The 17114-nt window shown below is 39.1% G+C and overlaps 3 protein-coding genes across 3 annotated transcripts; 2 read left to right on the top strand and 1 right to left on the bottom strand.

Moving 5' to 3' along the window:
- Window positions 1-5: 5 nt before the first annotated feature.
- On the top strand, window positions 6-5774 carry LOC110042505 (uncharacterized). The gene is made up of 5 exons (XM_089291879.1): window positions 6-294; window positions 1638-1735; window positions 2992-3055; window positions 3466-3525; window positions 4116-5774. Exons 1-5 carry the CDS (start codon window positions 21-23, stop codon window positions 4181-4183), a joined length of 564 nt encoding a protein of 187 aa, XP_089148005.1. The 5' UTR covers window positions 6-20; the 3' UTR covers window positions 4184-5774.
- A 2729-nt stretch (window positions 5775-8503) lies between these two features.
- On the bottom strand, window positions 8504-12388 carry LOC110042555 (radial spoke head protein 9 homolog). The gene is made up of 6 exons (XM_020747936.2): window positions 12073-12388; window positions 11366-11543; window positions 10238-10367; window positions 10021-10109; window positions 9492-9552; window positions 8504-8807 (listed from the first exon to the last, which is right to left on the bottom strand). Exons 1-6 carry the CDS (start codon window positions 12297-12299, stop codon window positions 8647-8649), a joined length of 846 nt encoding a protein of 281 aa, XP_020603595.1. The 5' UTR covers window positions 12300-12388; the 3' UTR covers window positions 8504-8646.
- A 91-nt stretch (window positions 12389-12479) lies between these two features.
- Window positions 12480-16276, top strand: LOC110042394 (uridine diphosphate glucose pyrophosphatase NUDT22-like). Its single transcript, XM_020747758.2, has 5 exons — window positions 12480-13145; window positions 14137-14256; window positions 14761-14858; window positions 15091-15184; window positions 15734-16276. The coding sequence occupies exons 1-5, from the start codon at window positions 12618-12620 to the stop codon at window positions 15848-15850; spliced, it is 957 nt and encodes a 318-aa protein (XP_020603417.2). The 5' UTR covers window positions 12480-12617; the 3' UTR covers window positions 15851-16276.
- Window positions 16277-17114: the final 838 nt, after the last annotated feature.

The following is a 17114-nucleotide window of genomic DNA, read 5'->3' as shown; positions in this document are numbered from 1 at the left end:
TATTGGCAGCGGCTCAACATATGAAACTATTACCCAAACTCCCCGCAGTATTCAAAATGGCTGCTTCGAGGACGATGCTTCCACGAGCAAAGTTCTTTGGTTGTGTCGCGGTTAGTCAACTTAATTCCTCTCGCCTATCACAGTTATTTGGTGCATCTTTCAAGAAATTCGCTAGTTACGTTGCTTATTCAAAGAATTGTTCAAGTTTTAGCGATACAAGTGCAATAAGTGTAAAAATAAGTTTGGTTCCAAACAAATATGGCGTCAGGAATTTCAGTTTACAAAACTGGCTTAGTGAGTATGCTATTTTGTTATTTATTAGAAAAGTTACAAATAATGCTTGTACTCGTTTTATGGCTTATTTACACAAACGTAGAATTGCTACCAGGATGAGAATTCACTGTCCTGTCTTTGCGCTTTGCACTTGCCAAAAACTTGGTAAAGGCAACTTAAAGGAAAATTTTATCAAACCTTGACAAGTCTGAAGAATGTTACTGGACTAAATGAGATCCTAAAATCCAGGGTAAAAAAATTAAGGGCTGCAGGTTTGTTAGTTGTATTAACTATTAATTATTAAGTGTAAACCCTCTCTAAATAAAGTTTGATTGATTGATTGATTGATTGATTGATTGATTGATTGATTGATTGATTGATTGATTGATTGATTGCTAGCTAGATAGATAGATAGATAGATAGATAGATAGACAGATAGACAGATAGATTGATAGATTGATAGATTGATAGATAGATAGATTGATAGATAGATTGATAGATAGATAGATTGATTGATAGATTGATAGATTGATAGATTGATAGATAGATAGATTGATAGATAGATTGATAGATAGATAGATTGATAGATTGATAGATTGATAGATTGATTGATTCCTTGTTTTTATGTGAAAACATTCCTGGCATGTTGGTGGACAATAACAAAAGATTTGTAATAATTTTCTTTTGTTGGTACAACCAACTTCATGCCTTTGTTGTCAGAGCCTCATGAGATTGGCCACAAACTGTTTTGATGTGCAATCTTCAGAGAGCTTCTTCTTGCTCTACTGCAGTGAGAGAAGTGTTCTCTTGACTCTGAAGTATGTAAAGTGGATTTCACTTGGCTTGTAGCATCACAGTTCAAACAAAGTCCTGTCTGATAGCCCAGTACTAGTGGATTTTCCAGTCTGGCTAGGGGATTCTGTCTCTCACTGTCTGTTTTAAGGAAATTCAAATTACAGGCTATAAGAGGTGAACTTTTGTGGGGTTGGTGAGAACAATTTTCAGACTAGTGCATCATAGTCAGCAAGGGTGGATCTAGGGCAGGGTGCAGGGGGTGCGCACCCCTCTCCCCTGAGATCAGGCCTTCTTCATATTCGCTTTTAAAATTTGTTTACCTCACCAGTCAGTTGTGCCATTCCTTAGTGGTAAACCTCCTCGTAAGAAAAATCCTGGATCCGTCCCTGGTCAAGGAATTCGCCTTAAAAATTTGTTTTCTTTGGTATGCTGTAGATTCTAGTGCACTTCAAGACTTCTGAACATGCCTGTGTGGGCCACATAAGTTCAGGACAGTCATAACATGCTAAATAATTGGGCAATGATGGATTTTCTTTGTTTGTTTGTTTGTTTGTTTTTGTTTTTTTTAGGTGTCAAAGCTTCAGAACTTACAGTTGATAATATAAAGGACTATGATGAAGATGTTGGCTGCCCAATCTGCAGAAGAAACATCACATTCAACTATAAAGTAACTTAAGATGCATTTGGCACCTTAATTTTCATTACCCAAAATTATACTGTGCCTTTATAAGTTATTTACTTTGCTCAGCAAATGTTTTGATAGCTTATAGACTGTCAATACATTGAATAGAGAAAATTAAGAAGATGTTGAGCAATACCGTCAACTTTGTCAAATTAATTTACTCATTAAAGCCAGCTGTCTGGTAGCCAAAAGCTCATAATCTCACACATTTTGAACAAGGGAACGGTTGCAACAGCAGATTTGCATGTTGCTGTCATTTGACTAGAACTACCAGAATTCCTTTCGTCTTTTCTTTATTATTTAAATTTTAGAGTCCCAGTGGGGTTTACATAACAACTGCTCTAATTAGCGTAACAAACAAAAAGAGTGAAGGATTCTGGTAGTTGTAGTCAAATGATACCATCATGCAAATCACTTATTTGTCGCTTTTAACTCTGAATAATTACCCACCAATTTTAGCTTCATCTATGTTAATGTAGTGTCCCCTTGGTTCCTTATTTCCCTACACAAGTTACACTGAACCAAAGCGAGATACATCACAATACTCCATACACGCTACTTGTCAATAATTATGGAGTTGAACATACTTATTTTGCACTCTCTACTGGTGAGTTGCATTCACATGTATCCAAACTCCTCCTCTCGCTTTGGCATCTCTAGACCTACTATACCTTGCACAGGGTTGCCTAAAGTACAGTAACCAGCCACAAGCAAAAATTATCTTCTACTTCAGGGTCTTGGCCAGCTACTCTGCTTAGAGATTGAATCATCTTTAACAGTTATTCTTTGGAAAAATATGGCAAAAATCACCTGCCTACTCCAACAATATAGAAGCAGCTTCATTGAAACTCTATGGCAACCTTGCATGCCTTTTTGAAGGTTGGATCCCAGATGTCGCTCAGATGGGAGTAATGTACATGTAGTATGTAATGAGAGATTCTGCCTACTGAGGCTAATACATTTGGGGTTTTTTACTTAGATTTAATTTTAATTAGTTGGTATTACTGCTATTTTAAAAATAAATCAATGATGAGGTTAAGTGTTTGATATTTAACTTGTCTATTGATTGATTGATCAAGCAATGGATCAATCAAGCGATCGATTGATTGGTTGGTTGGTTGGTTGGTTGGTTGGTTGGTTGATTGATTTAATGTCAACAAGTTTAAAGAACAAATTTAAATGTCTTTTACTTTCTTTACAAACCATTTAATATAATAACTGTTTTTTTTTTTTCCCCTCAGGATGTATTATTTTTATCTCAGTTTATGTCTCCAAAAGGTTATGTACTCAATCGCAGAGTGACAGGTACATATGTTTCATCCAGTTCTACTTTAGTTAGTTTCTCAATTTAGGACTGTGGGAAAGTGCAGGTCTTCCTTATGTACACAATTTACTAATATTTTAAGCATTATGATAGGTACTGTAATTTTATAATCTTTGACTAGAGAATATTGTCAAGATCTAATATTAAACCCGCAGATCTGAAATGAGAAGGGGAACTGAATAGTGGCTGCTTAAAGGGGTTGGCTGCTTAATAGAAGTAAAAACAATGGAAAAGCCCTCATCGGGACTTTGATTACTGGTCGCCTAATAGAGGTGGCCACTTAATAAAGTTCTATTCGACTGTATTCAAGTTTGAGGAAGTAATATTATTTATCGTGACTGGCAAATAATTCCTATTTTACTAATAATACAATATTGTTCCTCTCTGAAAGGTGTTTGTAGGAGACAGCAGAGGAAATTAGAGAAAGCAATCCGTATATCACAGAGATTAGGTAAGAATTTCTTATAATTGTTACTGTTGTGCTTGCAACAACTACAAGCACAACAGTAACAATTTCACGAGTTTGAGTTTCAAGTTTGAGTTACTATTTTTAGCCTAAGTAGCAGTTCAGTCAGCCCTGTTTTCAAGTCTGGTTATCCTGTAAGGGTTTAGGGTAATCATCAGACTGAGCTCTCATTTGTAGTGCACTTTTAATGAAACGTAAGCCCACTGAAAGCCACAGAATGTTACAAAATTTGGAACAGAACTCAAAAAGAGCAAACTTTGGCTCTGACTTGAACTCAAAGTCTTTACTCAAATTTGAACTTGAAATTCTAGTTATTAAAATCATAAATTTGATAATCTAGCTTTGATCACCTTACAGCAGTTAGAATTAAAACCAACTTTTGAACTGCAGTGCTTGACACTTTCATAATATAACCATTCTTTTTAGCTTAAAAACAAAAAGAAAATTATGTATACCTGCTCACATGAGGCAAGTACTGGCGTCAGGCTTAGTTAAGTAGCAGGCCTTGAAGCCTTAAGTTAAGGTCACTGATAATAATTTTTGTCATATTTCTATTCCATTGGTTTTTTCAACAGGTGTTCTGCCAAAACTGTCACCAATACTCAGGAGAGAACTTGAAGCACAGAAACAAAAACAGAGTTGATTTTGTTTGTTAGTCAAGAAAATAAGGTTTCAGCTAAGCTCAAATAAGGGTAAAATTTTAATTGCAGTGGCCTGATAGTTGTATTCTAGACAAAGGTAAATTCACATAGTCACACTTTCTCACCCAAGAGAATCTCCAGTCCATTGGGCAAGATCAAGTAGTATTTTTTGTGCATTCTTGCTTTTATCTATATTTAGCCACCAATGTGGTGAATGCTGTCTATTGAAGGTTAAGTTTCCATCCCTTTCCTGTGTCTGATCTATTTCTGGACCTCGTGTAGCTCAGCCACAGCACTATTTCTGAGATAGATAAGGCCTATATATTATTAACCAAGTTTGTTTGGTCAACACTGCTGGATATTGGCCAGCATCATGTCATTTAAGTTTTTGCCACCATATAAACTGCATTGCAGTGACAAGACTCCAGGTTACCAGAACTTCAATATAGTGACAGAATAGTATGTAGCCTGCAAGTAGGCTCTCATGCGTTGCAGCAGGAGCAAAGTCGATGAGCAAAGTCACAAGAGGTGAGTCAGCGAGCGAAGCAAGCCAGTGAGGGGCCTGGCGTGAATCATTCTCAGCTGCTCACTTCGCTCGCTGACTCTTGCTTTGTTCGCCAACGGCTTTTCTTGTGCCCCCAATGATGAGAGCCTGCTTGCAGGCTTAATAGTATGGTAATCAGTTAGAAGAATTAATATTTTGCACCTGACTGAACAGATAAGGAGAGAAATTTTCTCACTTACAACAAACAATACATCATAGTATTTACCGGACTATTTACCCCACCATAACATAATTTTATTTGTTTCCCAGCTATTTTTGTTCAGTATGAGGAATAAACATCTCCAAGTGAAATGCTTCTTATTGCTTTTGGAGTTCTTTTGGAACTCTTCTTCAATACCTTGGAATCCCAATGTAATGAACCGCTTAATTTTTATACAGGAGCCGCTCCCTTCCTTTCTCTTCCTTTGGGAAGCCAAAGGTGATTGCCGCAGAATTACTGGCGAATTTAATGGCTGACATCTAACATAGAAGCTGTTTCAGATAGAGCTTTACTCCGCTAGGAAGAGGGGATTTTTGTACCCTGGGTGCCAGAGATTTTTCTTTTTTTGCAGAGAAGCTGCTTTCAGTAAGCAGCAAAGCGGTGATTGGTGGCTCACTGATTACGGCTTTGCCGCAAAAAAGAAAACCCTCAGGCACCCACGGTAATAGACAGGCCAATGAATTTCACGTATAGTTTTTGTCAATGAATATAAAATGTCCGCGCTTTGCTCGGCTTGCCCAGCTCGCCGACTAAGCTTGTTTAAAGATCGTTTCTTCTTTTTCCCTTTTCCTTTTCATTTATCTACTGATTCAGTTTATGCACAGAATTGCAATACTTTTCCCGGGCCGGGAGCTTTTTTTTTTTGTCAGTATTGTCAGGAGGCTCGCTAAGGGGTTTCTAAGTTGTGTTTTTCATTGGTTGGTGGCAAGGCAACAACAACAACAATTTATTGGTATTCCCATATAAATGGTGTTACCTAAATACATAATCGTTAAATAAAAATTCAAAAACGAAACAAATTACAACAGCAACCAGAAAGAAAAATAAACATAGTTACGAGGCTGCGTTGGCAACCGCTTTGATGAGCGGCGCAAACTGAATTTCTTTCAAGGTTGAAAACTCAAGGTTTAATTTTGGGTGAATTACCGTAGTCTACTCAAATGAATTAAAAGGTCTCAGTGAGGCTAGCTAGTGTCACCCACGCTCTCCGTAAATGCTGGGAAATGCCTTTCCGTCAAACATAGGCCTTTCCGTCTAAAATAGGCTCTGCCAATGAAGTCATATACCGTAAGTCCTCGTCATCGTAATCCCCGGTAATGCTAGTGGCAGCTAGCAGCTGAGCGGCAGTGGCAAAAGGCGAGTATTCGGCGCTTTCAAATAACCGGAACCTGTGACTAAGGGATAGACTGCAAAACAGTAGTATTTTTTGCGAACGCGATAGACGGTCAATATTCGAACGAAAGGTCTGGAGCGAGTGTAAAAACGGCGAGGGAGAATGGGGAGAGACGCATTGCGACAGGGTTAGAGATGTGCTAGGCTACAGAACAAGGAAAAGAAAGGGCTGGATCAGCCCAGTGAGCTGGAAAAGACTTGGGGAAGGAGCGAGGCTAAAGCAAAAGTTAGTCAGGGTAAGGTTGGCAAGACTTAGGGTGAGGTTGCAGGAGGAATACAGGAAGAAAGATTCAGAAGTGAAGAGAAGTATGCGAAAGGACAAGAGAGATGGGACAACAACATAGCCCAAGAAGCAGAGGACGTACGCTGCAAAGCGCGGGCAAATGGAAGATGTGTACGAAGCCACAGGGAAGCTATGCAGCGAGTCCCCTGAGAGAATTGACATGGTAAGGAACAAGGCCGGCAAGCTGTTGACTTAAAAAGTGGAGGTACACCAGAGATGGAAAGAACACTTTGAGGAAGTGCTGCAGTCAACAGACCCAACCCAGAGCACGTGGCTGATGTAGATAGCAACACAGAGGTGATAGAAGAAATACCCTCAGGCCCTTTAACAGCTTTAACTAAAGCAGAGATCAGGAATCCTATCATCAGCATGAGCGCAGGCAAAGCACCTGGTGTGGACGGCATAGCAGTAGAGCTGGTCAAGGCTGACATGGCTGTTCCTGCGGATTGGAGAAAGGGTCTTAATTATCGTCAAGCTCGCCAAATAAGGAGATCTCATTAATTATGGAAACTGGCAGGAGATCACTTTGATGTCTGTTGTCGCAAAAGTGTTGGGCAAGGTGTTGATCAGAAGAATATCACATGGTGTTGATGAAAAGTTACAGAAGGAGCAAGCTGGTTTGAGGCAAGGAAGAAGCACGATAGTGAGAGCAGATCTTCGTCCTCAGGAACATTTTGGAGCAGACAATTGAATGGGATTCGAGCTTGTATGTATGTTTCGTCGACTATGAGAGGGCCTTCGATAGTGTTCAAAGGGAAACCTTGTGGATGATCGTGAAGAGTTATGGGATTCCACCAAAACTTGTTGAAATGGTCAAGGCAATGTACGACGGTAACCAATGTGCAGTAGCTGAAGGCGCAGGTCTAACTGGTTGGTACGATGTGAAGTCCGGCGTGAAGCAGGGCTGTAACGTGTTGGGGTTCTTGTTATTGCTTGTGATTGACTAGATCATGAGAAGAACAGTAGAGGGTGCTAACACCGGTATCAGATGGAAATTGTGGTCCAAGTTGGATGACTTGGATTTCGCTGACTTTATTGCACTTATATCTAGCACAAATGCTCAAATCCAGCAGAATAGTAACAACAGTTGATAAAGGCAACTGAGCTGAAGATCAGATTCGGATTCTACAGTTTTTAGCTTTACAGTGTATCGTGGTTTTCTTTAAAGAAGCGCAAACAGAAAGAATTTCCAAGAAGGCATCTTTGAAGGTCTACAGTAAGCTATCCTGCAAGCAGCTGGTTTCTCCGACGCAGCGTAGAGTACTAGCATAGCGGTACTCCCAAACAAATTGGGTGGGGGTGTGCGCTCCACTTCCCAAAACCCTTGTCCTATTAATGACCAAAATGTGTAATTTTCGCTACCCAATATAATTTTGTGAAGGGCTTTTGTTGATGGTCTAATCGATACAATAAGACTAGAGTGCAAAAACCATACCCTGTTTATGACTAAAATGGCCAAAATCGGTACCCTATTTATGACCAAAATGGCTGAAAAAATATACCCTTTGGGGCCGCACATACATGTACCTATATAGGCCCGGGGGGGGGGGGTACTTTGGGAATTTCTGGGTGGGGATGTGCCGCTGGGACAAAGAACCCTTAGCCTATACCAGAGCTATTTGAGCTGAATTTTGCTACCCTATACTAGAGTAAACTCCCCAAATCCCCCCATCTATCGACACTGTTGAGGCTGATTTGCATAAATTTAAACTTGCCGATGTGACTTTTTATATATATTTTTGAGTGGCAATTCCTGGTTTCCTCAGTCTAAATAAAATCTTCAACCAACGGGTCAGTTTTGTGAGAAATTATACCCTATTCTAGACCCAAACGCTCTGATTTATATACCCTATCTAAGAGTAAACTGCTTGAAAACCATACCCTTCACAGCAGCACATACCTATATAGCCCATATATGGCAGTGCCCCCCCCCCCCCGGGTATATAGGCTAAATAAGAAAGCACCCCCAGGGGGGGTAGGTAGAGTAGGCGTAGGAGAAACCAATTGCTCGCAGAGTAATAGTAATTTTGACTGCTTTGGCGAACTTGAAAAGTTGACGTCTCAAGATTTAGCTCGTTGTTAAGGTAATCAAAGTTCACCTCAAGGATGACACTATTATTTTATTGGTTTAAAAAGAATACAATAAAGGTGAATACAATTCGTGTTAGAACTGAAAAAGTTTCTTCCTCATTTGTGGATATCATAAATACACTATATTACATGGAAATTGTGAGAGAGTGTTCTCTCACAACATGAAAGGCAGGTCCAGATTTTTGACACCAAGACCAACATATACTGAGCCATACTTCCTTGTGCCAGGCACATGATAAAAAGCAAAGCCCTGCCAATGTAGGCTGCGAAGAGTCACCAAGCCACTTCCACGCTCAAACTGGATACTCCATGAGCCTAAAGAAGAACAAAAGAAGTATACTCCTTTAACACTCTTAAAAGGCAACAGTGCTAACCATTGTCAATTGATGTCTTGAAAGTAAGACTCCTAAGTAATGAAACATGTTTCTAAGTCAGGAGGTAGATCATTAAGCCATCCATAGCTTGTGTGGTTGGCTAGATTTTGCACCAGAGTGCTTTGTTTTGGCTGCAGAGCTATGAGAGAACATTTCTAATTCAGTGGTAAATGGCCACAACACAGGTAGCAATGTCACTTCACTGTCCATGTAACTGGAAGTCATACAGCATCCATATCATGACGCCATTTAGAATATTGAGCACTGTTTCTTTAGTTCATGGCACTGCAGGTGCATATAAAAATAAATGTCGGTCAATACACTGTAAATGACCGTTAGCAGGTGGAGTGACATATTTTTTCCCCTACCACTGCGTGTTTGTGACTGGTTGCAAAATTTTTGAAGAAAATTTCTTGCAAGACTCATCAACTGGCTCTCAATTTCTTTACATGCAATAGAAACAAATGGGCTAAGCTCCAATAACTTGCATGTGTGCCAAGCCTTAAGGCTTAAAACCATTTCTATTGATTTTCACCAAATGTTTCTGTTTGTAGCAGCATAGTTTCTACTTGTTCATAATTTCAGCATGCCCTTGTTTTCACAGTCCTGTTCATAATTTCCTCACCTCCTTTTGGCACATCAGTATCAATTGGATCAAGGAAGTCTATAGCTTTATCCAGCTCAGCCTGTTGAAAGATAAATCAGGATTACTACAATGATCAAAATGCACTTGTGACACAATTGCTGCTGGATTCTAGTCTTTCAACTTGCATTATACTGAAACTTTAGGATTAAGATCTGAAACTGTCCAATTTGGAAAAGAATTAACTTACATACATGTACATATAACAGTGAGACACTCATCAACATAAAGTAAAATGTGTATTTCTGAGTTAATGTTCTGACATGCAAGGCAACTGGACAGAAACTCATTTGTGTGTGAAATTGGGAGAGAAATATACTGGCAAAGGCTCGGTGGGGATAGGACCCGCAGGCCGGATGGGGGATGAGGGCCTCGGACACATGGCGCCATGCCAAGGGATGCGTCATGCCTGTACTGCAAGGTGAAGATAGAGATGGCCTTTTTGACTAACAGTTTTTTTTTTTGCCATTCTTCTCTGTAACAGCTGTAAGTCATGGAGTTAAAATTATACCTTCTGAAGAAGAGTCTTCTGAGTTAGAAGAAACGGCTCACGGAAATGGAAGTAGCTGGAAAGCTTGCCTGAATCTGCCACTGATAAGCCTAGGAGAAGAGATCACTCATTTTAAAAAGAGCACTTTTAGAATGAGTTCAAACAACTTTAAAGAACATCTTTGTTCTACCATTGCTTACTTAATAGCACAATGGCGCTGTCAATTGTATTCATTTACCTTCAAAACTTCTGTTAACTCCCACAGTACCAAGAGCTGTGCGGCAGTACGCTCCCCTAGGGACTATTCTGACATCATAATCTATGGCTTCAATAGTTGTTGACAGCCTATCCTCTTCTTTGATCATAATCTGCATTATCAGAAACGTAATCAGAAATATCCTTGGGTTAAATTATATACTACCTAGAATTAATCACAGATTAAAGGTTGATGTACCTTTCCTTTTCAATGGCCCTATTAATTTTAGTATTGGTTTGAACTGAAATCATTTCTCAGCTTTATACATTTTTAAACTTTGATATTTTTAAATGGTTTTAGAATGTCAATAGGTTATGCAGTTAATAGCTTGCAGTTTTCAATTGACTGTTGAAAGCAATCAGGCAATTACTTTGATTTGGTTTTGGTTTTACTGTGGTTTGAGATAGGCCATGTTCTGCGAATGACACCAAACCACAACCCACTTGTGGCACTGACTTGGGCACCCAGTGGGAGAAGAAACTGAGGATGACCAAAAGAAACTTGGAGATGAACTGTAGAAAGAGAGTGTAATGAGATGCGTTTAACATCGTGGGCTGCAGCTGCAAGTACGTCTGTAGCCAATAAAAGGGATAGATGGAGGCAACTTTTCTGTGGGCCAATCCCCCACCTGCATGCCACCAGCAGCACTACCACGAGTTGCCCTCAGGTGGACCCCTGATAGCTGTAGAAATTGAGGCAGACTGAAAGAAACATGGAGGAGGACAGTGGAGAAAGAGATGAAGGAGAACACCTGGATATGGGGTCACCTGGAACGACGAGCACCCGACAGAAGCCAATGGTGCACTTTGGCCAAGGCTTTACGTGTTTCGAAACACGAAGAGGATTAAGTTAGTAATCGCCCATCTGGGGGCAGGGAACTGAAGGATGGTTTGGGATTGGCTGATTAGTCTAGTAGCTAAGTAACTGGTTTGGTTTTGGTTTTACGACACTCAACTGAAAAGCTCTCTAATGCCATATTTCTTAACATGTAAATGTTGCAGAATGTTTAGCATTGATCACTTGACAACTCTGGTGTTATGTCTCTATTTGAATGAATAAATCCGACAGGGTTTTTAAATCATTGCACCCAAAGCTTAAAACTTTACATACAATGTTTTCCTCTTCAGCTCCATCCACCTTGTCACCATCTTGATTTTCAACTTTCTTTGTCTCGGTGTGTTCATATTCATATGAAGGGTCCCCAGTGAAACGTCCCTTCACAAATGAGCAGTTGTGTCTCATGCTTTCTGTCACTACTGGCAGTAAGCCCCAGTGCACACAGTCTTGACTGCAAAACAACATAAGATAAAATCAGTGCAACTTTATTCTGACTGACATTTAGAACACATTTGAACTGATTTTTTGAGTTGATTCCGTGATAATGTTTCAATATACATGTATGATATGTTTCAATCCATCCTTGAATAACTGAGATGGCCTTCTCCTCATAAAGGAACAAACAATTACATAACATAAGCAGACTACGTGACCGTATATGATAGGCTCCTTTTCAAATCCAAAATATAAAGTTTTAAACTTAAAGAAAAATGTCAAATCTTTTACTGATTTCTTTTATCCAACCCCATGTCTATTACAATTTCGCATGCGCTATCATGATTTGGAGTGTTAGGGTCGCGCAAGCCATCTGATGCCTCCAACACCGCAGACCAAAAAGTGCTGTTGGCATTTGTAAAGGACCAACTATCAGGGAAGCAGTCTGCTAGCTGTTCAATCAGTTTTGAAGACGCATAAAATCATTTTGTACCCGCTACAAGCAAGAAAAGTGTTTTACTGAAATAGGTCTATTAGTTTAATACCTGTAGAGAGTTTTCCTATCCTTCAGTTCATCTTTGCCAACTCCTTGCACAATAAAGTAGTCGCTCTTCACTCCATAAATCTTGCCCCAAAATTTCACTCTATCAAACTTGTAATTACTCTTCAAAATGACGAGCGAGGACTGCAGAGCTGCCTTCTGTTCTGTACTCAGAATAACACCACTGCTTCCTACGTAGTCAATTGACATATGAAGTCCTTCTACATCCATGTTTGCTGCTGAAAAACCTTCACTATTCTGCTGTGAATCTGTGGTGATTTGTTATCCGCGCTTTCGTTGTCATGGTAGTTTTGGGTGTGTAGCCGCTGGGTTCAAAGAACGAATAACTTTATGAATTATAACAACAGATTTGATTGGTTAACATTATCGTAGCTGACCAGTCACAACTTATTTTATATCTCAATTTTGACAAATTCAAAATGGCGGCGTGGTTTGGGAAATAAAAATTGAATTGAGCTCAATTGTAAAGTTTATTTGAGCACAATGTTTACAGGACATAGTGCAGAGATGTAAACTAGCACTTAGAAAATGGAGTTAAAAGCATTTGTGGAAAAATGTAGGGACGAAGGACACTTCACGGAGATCTTTAACAGCGGAAATGGCGAGAGCCTTCGCTCTTGCGGTGGAGCAAAAGACACAAACGTGGCTATTTTACTGTCACACAACTACGACAGGAAGGCAGCTAACGATCAGTTTGAAGCTGACATTGAAAGGACCTGGACTCTTCGTAAAGAAAAAAATCCATTGCTTTTCAATGGAACCAAGTTTCGTCTTCATAGCGTTGGTCAAGAAGAAGGGAAGCCAGTCACTTTGTTTTTAGGTCAAACTTGTTATAAAGATTATGTTTGCACAAATATGAACAATGATCATTGGCGATTTTTACGTGACTATGGCAAGCGTGAATACGCTAATGAACACGCGTGTTTTTCTGATGCCTTGGGTGTTGGCTCTGTTGTTGAAACAAGTGACAACAAATTGGTTTTTATCAGAAGAAGCCATCAAGTTTATGAAGATCCAGGTCGTGTGGATACTCCAGGAGGACATGCAGAACCAAGTGTAAGTTCTTGATCCCAAGAATAATACAAGGTGTTAAAATATGGTATCACATTACACAAGTGGTTGTCTAGGTCTGATACTATCAAAACAATAAAATTATCAAAACAGTAAAAAACTAGCCTTCTGCATTTCTGGCAAGTGTTATCATAGTCTTGAAACTGATCCTTTAGCTGAGTAGTACATCATACTAATAGGCCCTTTGCAGCTGGGGTCACATGACCAAATTTTTCCTAGAAAATTTTTATATTATGGGCTATAACTTAAAGAATGCCAGAAATGGAAAGAGCGCATTGAAAATATCAAAATGGCCAAGTTTGAGGCTCCTGGAATTAAAGAGTAAGTTTATACGACAGTTTGAATTTCTGGAAAATTTAGAGGATTTGTATGTAAAATGTTGCAGGAGAGCAAGGTCTTGCTCTCCAGCAACTTTTTCCATACAAATCTTCTTATTCTTTTAAAAATTCAGACCATCATAAAATCTCCTTCTTTAATGATGGGGACCTCAACCTTGGCCATTTTGATATTTTCGACGTGCTTTTTCCATTTCTGGCATTGGTTAAGTTATAGCCCATAATTTTATGAAAAATAGGTCGCATGATGGCTTAGCTGCAAAGGACCTATTGCAACAGTTCAGTTCCAGATCCAGACCTCTCCATATGGTAGGAGCCCCCAAATTTTTCTTTGATTAAGGTATGCGCTGAAGCATGAGCAGTGGCAAAGCCACTAGAGATGAGTCTGCGATTGAAACAAAGAGGTGAGGAGCCAGGCACGAGAAATGAAAGTCTCTCATTTTCACCGCCTTGCTTCAGTCACTGGCTTCGCCATGACTGCTCATGTCACAGCACATGATGCCTTGCTCACACAGGCTACACTTTTACTCAGCAGTTTTTGCAAGGAACATTATAAACTTAGATTACCAAGAGTACAATATCTGCTAATTTCAATAACAATGTGTATTTAAATTGCTCTTGGATCACTTCTTTATTTTCAGGAAGTGAAACGGACAAGTGAGCAGCTTAATGGTAAAAAACTGGTTGATCTAGAAGAAATGGATGAAAAAGCAGTAACATATGAGTTGTTTCATTCTATTGTGAGAGAAGTTAGAGATGAGGTAGGTTTGATATAAGGTAATCTTTAATCCAAGTCCTTTTGTCCCAATTTAAAGTTAGCATCAAATTCTGCTACCTTCTTTTAAAGTGTGTTGGACAGTACATCAGGATCAAAGATTATTGATGACTGGAAAAAACCTGTGTCTAACAGAAAAACTCTGCATTCTATCCACGGACAAATCTATGCTTCTAAGTAAAAGATCTGAACTTGTAACAAAATGCAGGCATGAGAACAAGTTCCATGCAGCCAATCAAATTTAAAACAGGATTGCTCCACACGCCAATTGTAGGCCTGCAAAAGCAAGGCAGAAAGCTGTATGATTAACAACTTATTAACCTTGATTGTTCGGTCTTTACAGGAAAATCTATAGACCTTGCTATGGTGGTTAATTTTTCCTTCTCTTCAAGCTGAATTAAAGTCTCTTTAGAAATGCTGCAATATCTTTCCCACAACACTGCACACCTTGGCCAGGATTTTTAATTGGAATATACATTTCGTATGTTAGGTAAATATTCCAGAAGAATACCTCAACTGGCCATTGTTAATTGGAATACAACGGAATCACACAACTGGGCAGAGACCAGGGGCATGTTTCAGAATCAGGTTTGTGTTGACTCAAAACTGTAACAAAAACTGTAAGTGTTAAAGGAATACTATCACAGCAATTTGGCATCCCAACTGTGTGCATGCATGACCTGTTTAATGTCACGTTTTATTAACTTCAGTGCACATACTGTATATTAGTAACTAAACTAATCCATTATTGATATTTAGACATCAATGTTGAAAAGTCATGCTGATAATATGATAATCCTTTATATCTTGTTTAACCAAGGTGCTCTTTAAGTGGTGAGGAAATCAAACAGCTGTATGACAAGGGAGGGCCAGAAGCTTATGAGTCATCGGAGCTGCTTTTGGTTGACCTAGCAGTAAGTTTGTGATATTTCTCCTTTCACCACAATGTGCACACTGACTTTGTTAAGATCCCTTGTGTAAAGATGTAGTTGTGTCACGTTCCCTACTCTTCTGTCAGTTGTTGCTGTAGTTGTCATGTATATGGGGTCATATGAGCAAGGAATACTTCATGAACAACACCAAATGATGCCCTGTAGAAGGCTACTCTGACCATAGTAATGCAGAAACAATTTAAAGCTGCAGTGTTGCAGCATGTTTTTTCCCCATTACAATGTTATTTCAGTTAATTCACATGTAAATGCATCTAAATAGTGCACATTTTGCAGTTTTTGTGAAGATGAGCTCCCCAAACTGACTATCAGTCAACTGTCGGCCAAGAGAGTACTGACAGGTTACCAACAGGTTACTGAGAGGCTTCTGACAGGTTACCATAAGTTTTCTTAAACAGAAAGCTAGCTGCAGAAGAGACGACCAACAGATGGCCGACAGGTTTTTTGGGGAGCTGTTCTTCACAGTTACACATTTTTCCAAGAGATGATGTTTTTTTCCTTTTAACTCTTTAGGAATTCCAGAGGGGCACTTCTTCCTCTGAGGTGAAGAAGCTGTTTAAGGATCTCACCCCAGGATGCAAAGCATGTCTCTATTTTTACTTTAATTTACAGACTAGCACGTGTGCATAGTTGAGAGCATAATCCTCATGTCGTAAGTGAAGTAGTTCTGCATCAGAGTTAATAAAATTTTTTATGCCAAAAAAATTATGTAGAAAAACGAACAGTAGATTTTAAGTGCATGCAAAAAGAGAAGGATTAGATTTTGGAAATGCTTGAAAACAGCAATGCAATAAAATTATTAAATATATTTGCAACTAGTAATTTATGGTTTTCAGTTATACTCTGCACTTGTAAACAGTTGGACAGAAACTTTAAACAAGACAAATTTGAAAAGAGTCTGTTCTTTTCAGTGTTACGCCGGTAACGGTACCAACAACTGTCAAAGAGCTTGAGATGATTGCAACTCAGTTTCAAGAACAATATTGTATCACAAAGATGATGTCCAACCCACAGGATAATGTATATGTAGGTATTAAATAAAAATTTCGAAAAGTACTCAGATCTGTATGTTAAATGTGTAAACGAATGCAGACGGGGAAAGAAAAAATTGAGGGAAATACTACTTAACGAAAACAAAAAGAGCGTAGATAGAAATCTCCCGAAAAACTAGTAAAACTAGTCAGTTTATGCATTGGGAAGACATATCAAAATTCTCTAACAAAGGGTTAACTGGCACACAAATTAAATTTCTTTCGAACAATTTTAATTTATACGAGTAAACGTTACAAAAAAAAGGAACAATTCGACGGCAGCCACGGCTGGGTGTAAAAGGAATTTGTTTTCCCAAGGTCCAAAAGATCTCCATGCTGGCGACTTTCTTCTTCCGTACTAGGCGCCTCTGGAAAAAAATTTATTCTGGTTCTCAGGGTAGACTGACAGCATTTGACCTTTGAGGGGGGTTGTGGGTGATGGTGCAGACACAAATGTTTTTTTTTTTGACCCTCAGGTTACCCCATGCACTAGTAGGAAATTTTTTTCTCAGATACTTTTGTATGCATGATATTTTTTTCCCTGTACATGCTTTTCTGGGTCAGTGAAAGTGAATCACTTAACTCTGCTTGGTTACGGATTTAAATTACGAGGAAACTGTGATTTGATAATGGATTTGATACCCTCCATAGATTTTAGACCCCGGTGGGGGTTCCGCTTGGAGCCCCTCCGCTTTACGAATTAACAGGCGTTCTAGCTTTTCGTACAGTTACTACAGGTCTGCTCTTAGCGAGTCTTCAATCAAGTTCTGGTTGTCAAAACTACGACAGAAAACAATTTAAAAGACGGTTGTAGTAAAGGATTTCAGTGTTTGGAGAAGGTAGACTTGTTTCTTTTTTAATTT

This window comes from Orbicella faveolata, unplaced genomic scaffold (assembly GCF_042242905.1).
Source record: "Orbicella faveolata isolate gen_17 unplaced genomic scaffold, um_ofav_v1 contig_24, whole genome shotgun sequence".
In the NCBI taxonomy this organism is placed as follows: domain Eukaryota; kingdom Metazoa; phylum Cnidaria; class Anthozoa; order Scleractinia; family Merulinidae; genus Orbicella; species Orbicella faveolata.
The sequence above is the reverse complement of the archived record's forward strand: the minus strand, read 5'-3'. Positions and strand labels throughout refer to the sequence as shown.

Excerpts from the sequence above, each read along its gene's own strand:
- LOC110042505 (XM_089291879.1), top strand. The coding sequence starts at position 21 with ATGAAACTATTACCCAAACTCCCCGCAGTATTCAAAATGGCTGCTTCG. Across the intron at positions 295-1,637 it reads CAGTTTACAAAACTGGCTTA|GTGTCAAAGCTTCAGAACTT; the intron begins GTGAGTATGCTA and ends TGTTTTTTTTAG. Across the intron at positions 3,526-4,115 it reads CCGTATATCACAGAGATTAG|GTGTTCTGCCAAAACTGTCA; the intron begins GTAAGAATTTCT and ends TTTTTTCAACAG.
- LOC110042555 (XM_020747936.2), bottom strand. The coding sequence starts at position 12,299 with ATGGATGTAGAAGGACTTCATATGTCAATTGACTACGTAGGAAGCAGT. Across the intron at positions 10,368-11,365 it reads GAGCTGAAGAGGAAAACATT|ATTATGATCAAAGAAGAGGA; the intron begins GTATGTAAAGTT and ends CTGATAATGCAG. Across the intron at positions 10,110-10,237 it reads AGTTAACAGAAGTTTTGAAG|GCTTATCAGTGGCAGATTCA; the intron begins GTAAATGAATAC and ends CTCTTCTCCTAG.
- LOC110042394 (XM_020747758.2), top strand. The coding sequence starts at position 12,618 with ATGGAGTTAAAAGCATTTGTGGAAAAATGTAGGGACGAAGGACACTTC. Across the intron at positions 14,257-14,760 it reads TGAGAGAAGTTAGAGATGAG|GTAAATATTCCAGAAGAATA; the intron begins GTAGGTTTGATA and ends TTCGTATGTTAG. Across the intron at positions 14,859-15,090 it reads GGGGCATGTTTCAGAATCAG|GTGCTCTTTAAGTGGTGAGG; the intron begins GTTTGTGTTGAC and ends TGTTTAACCAAG.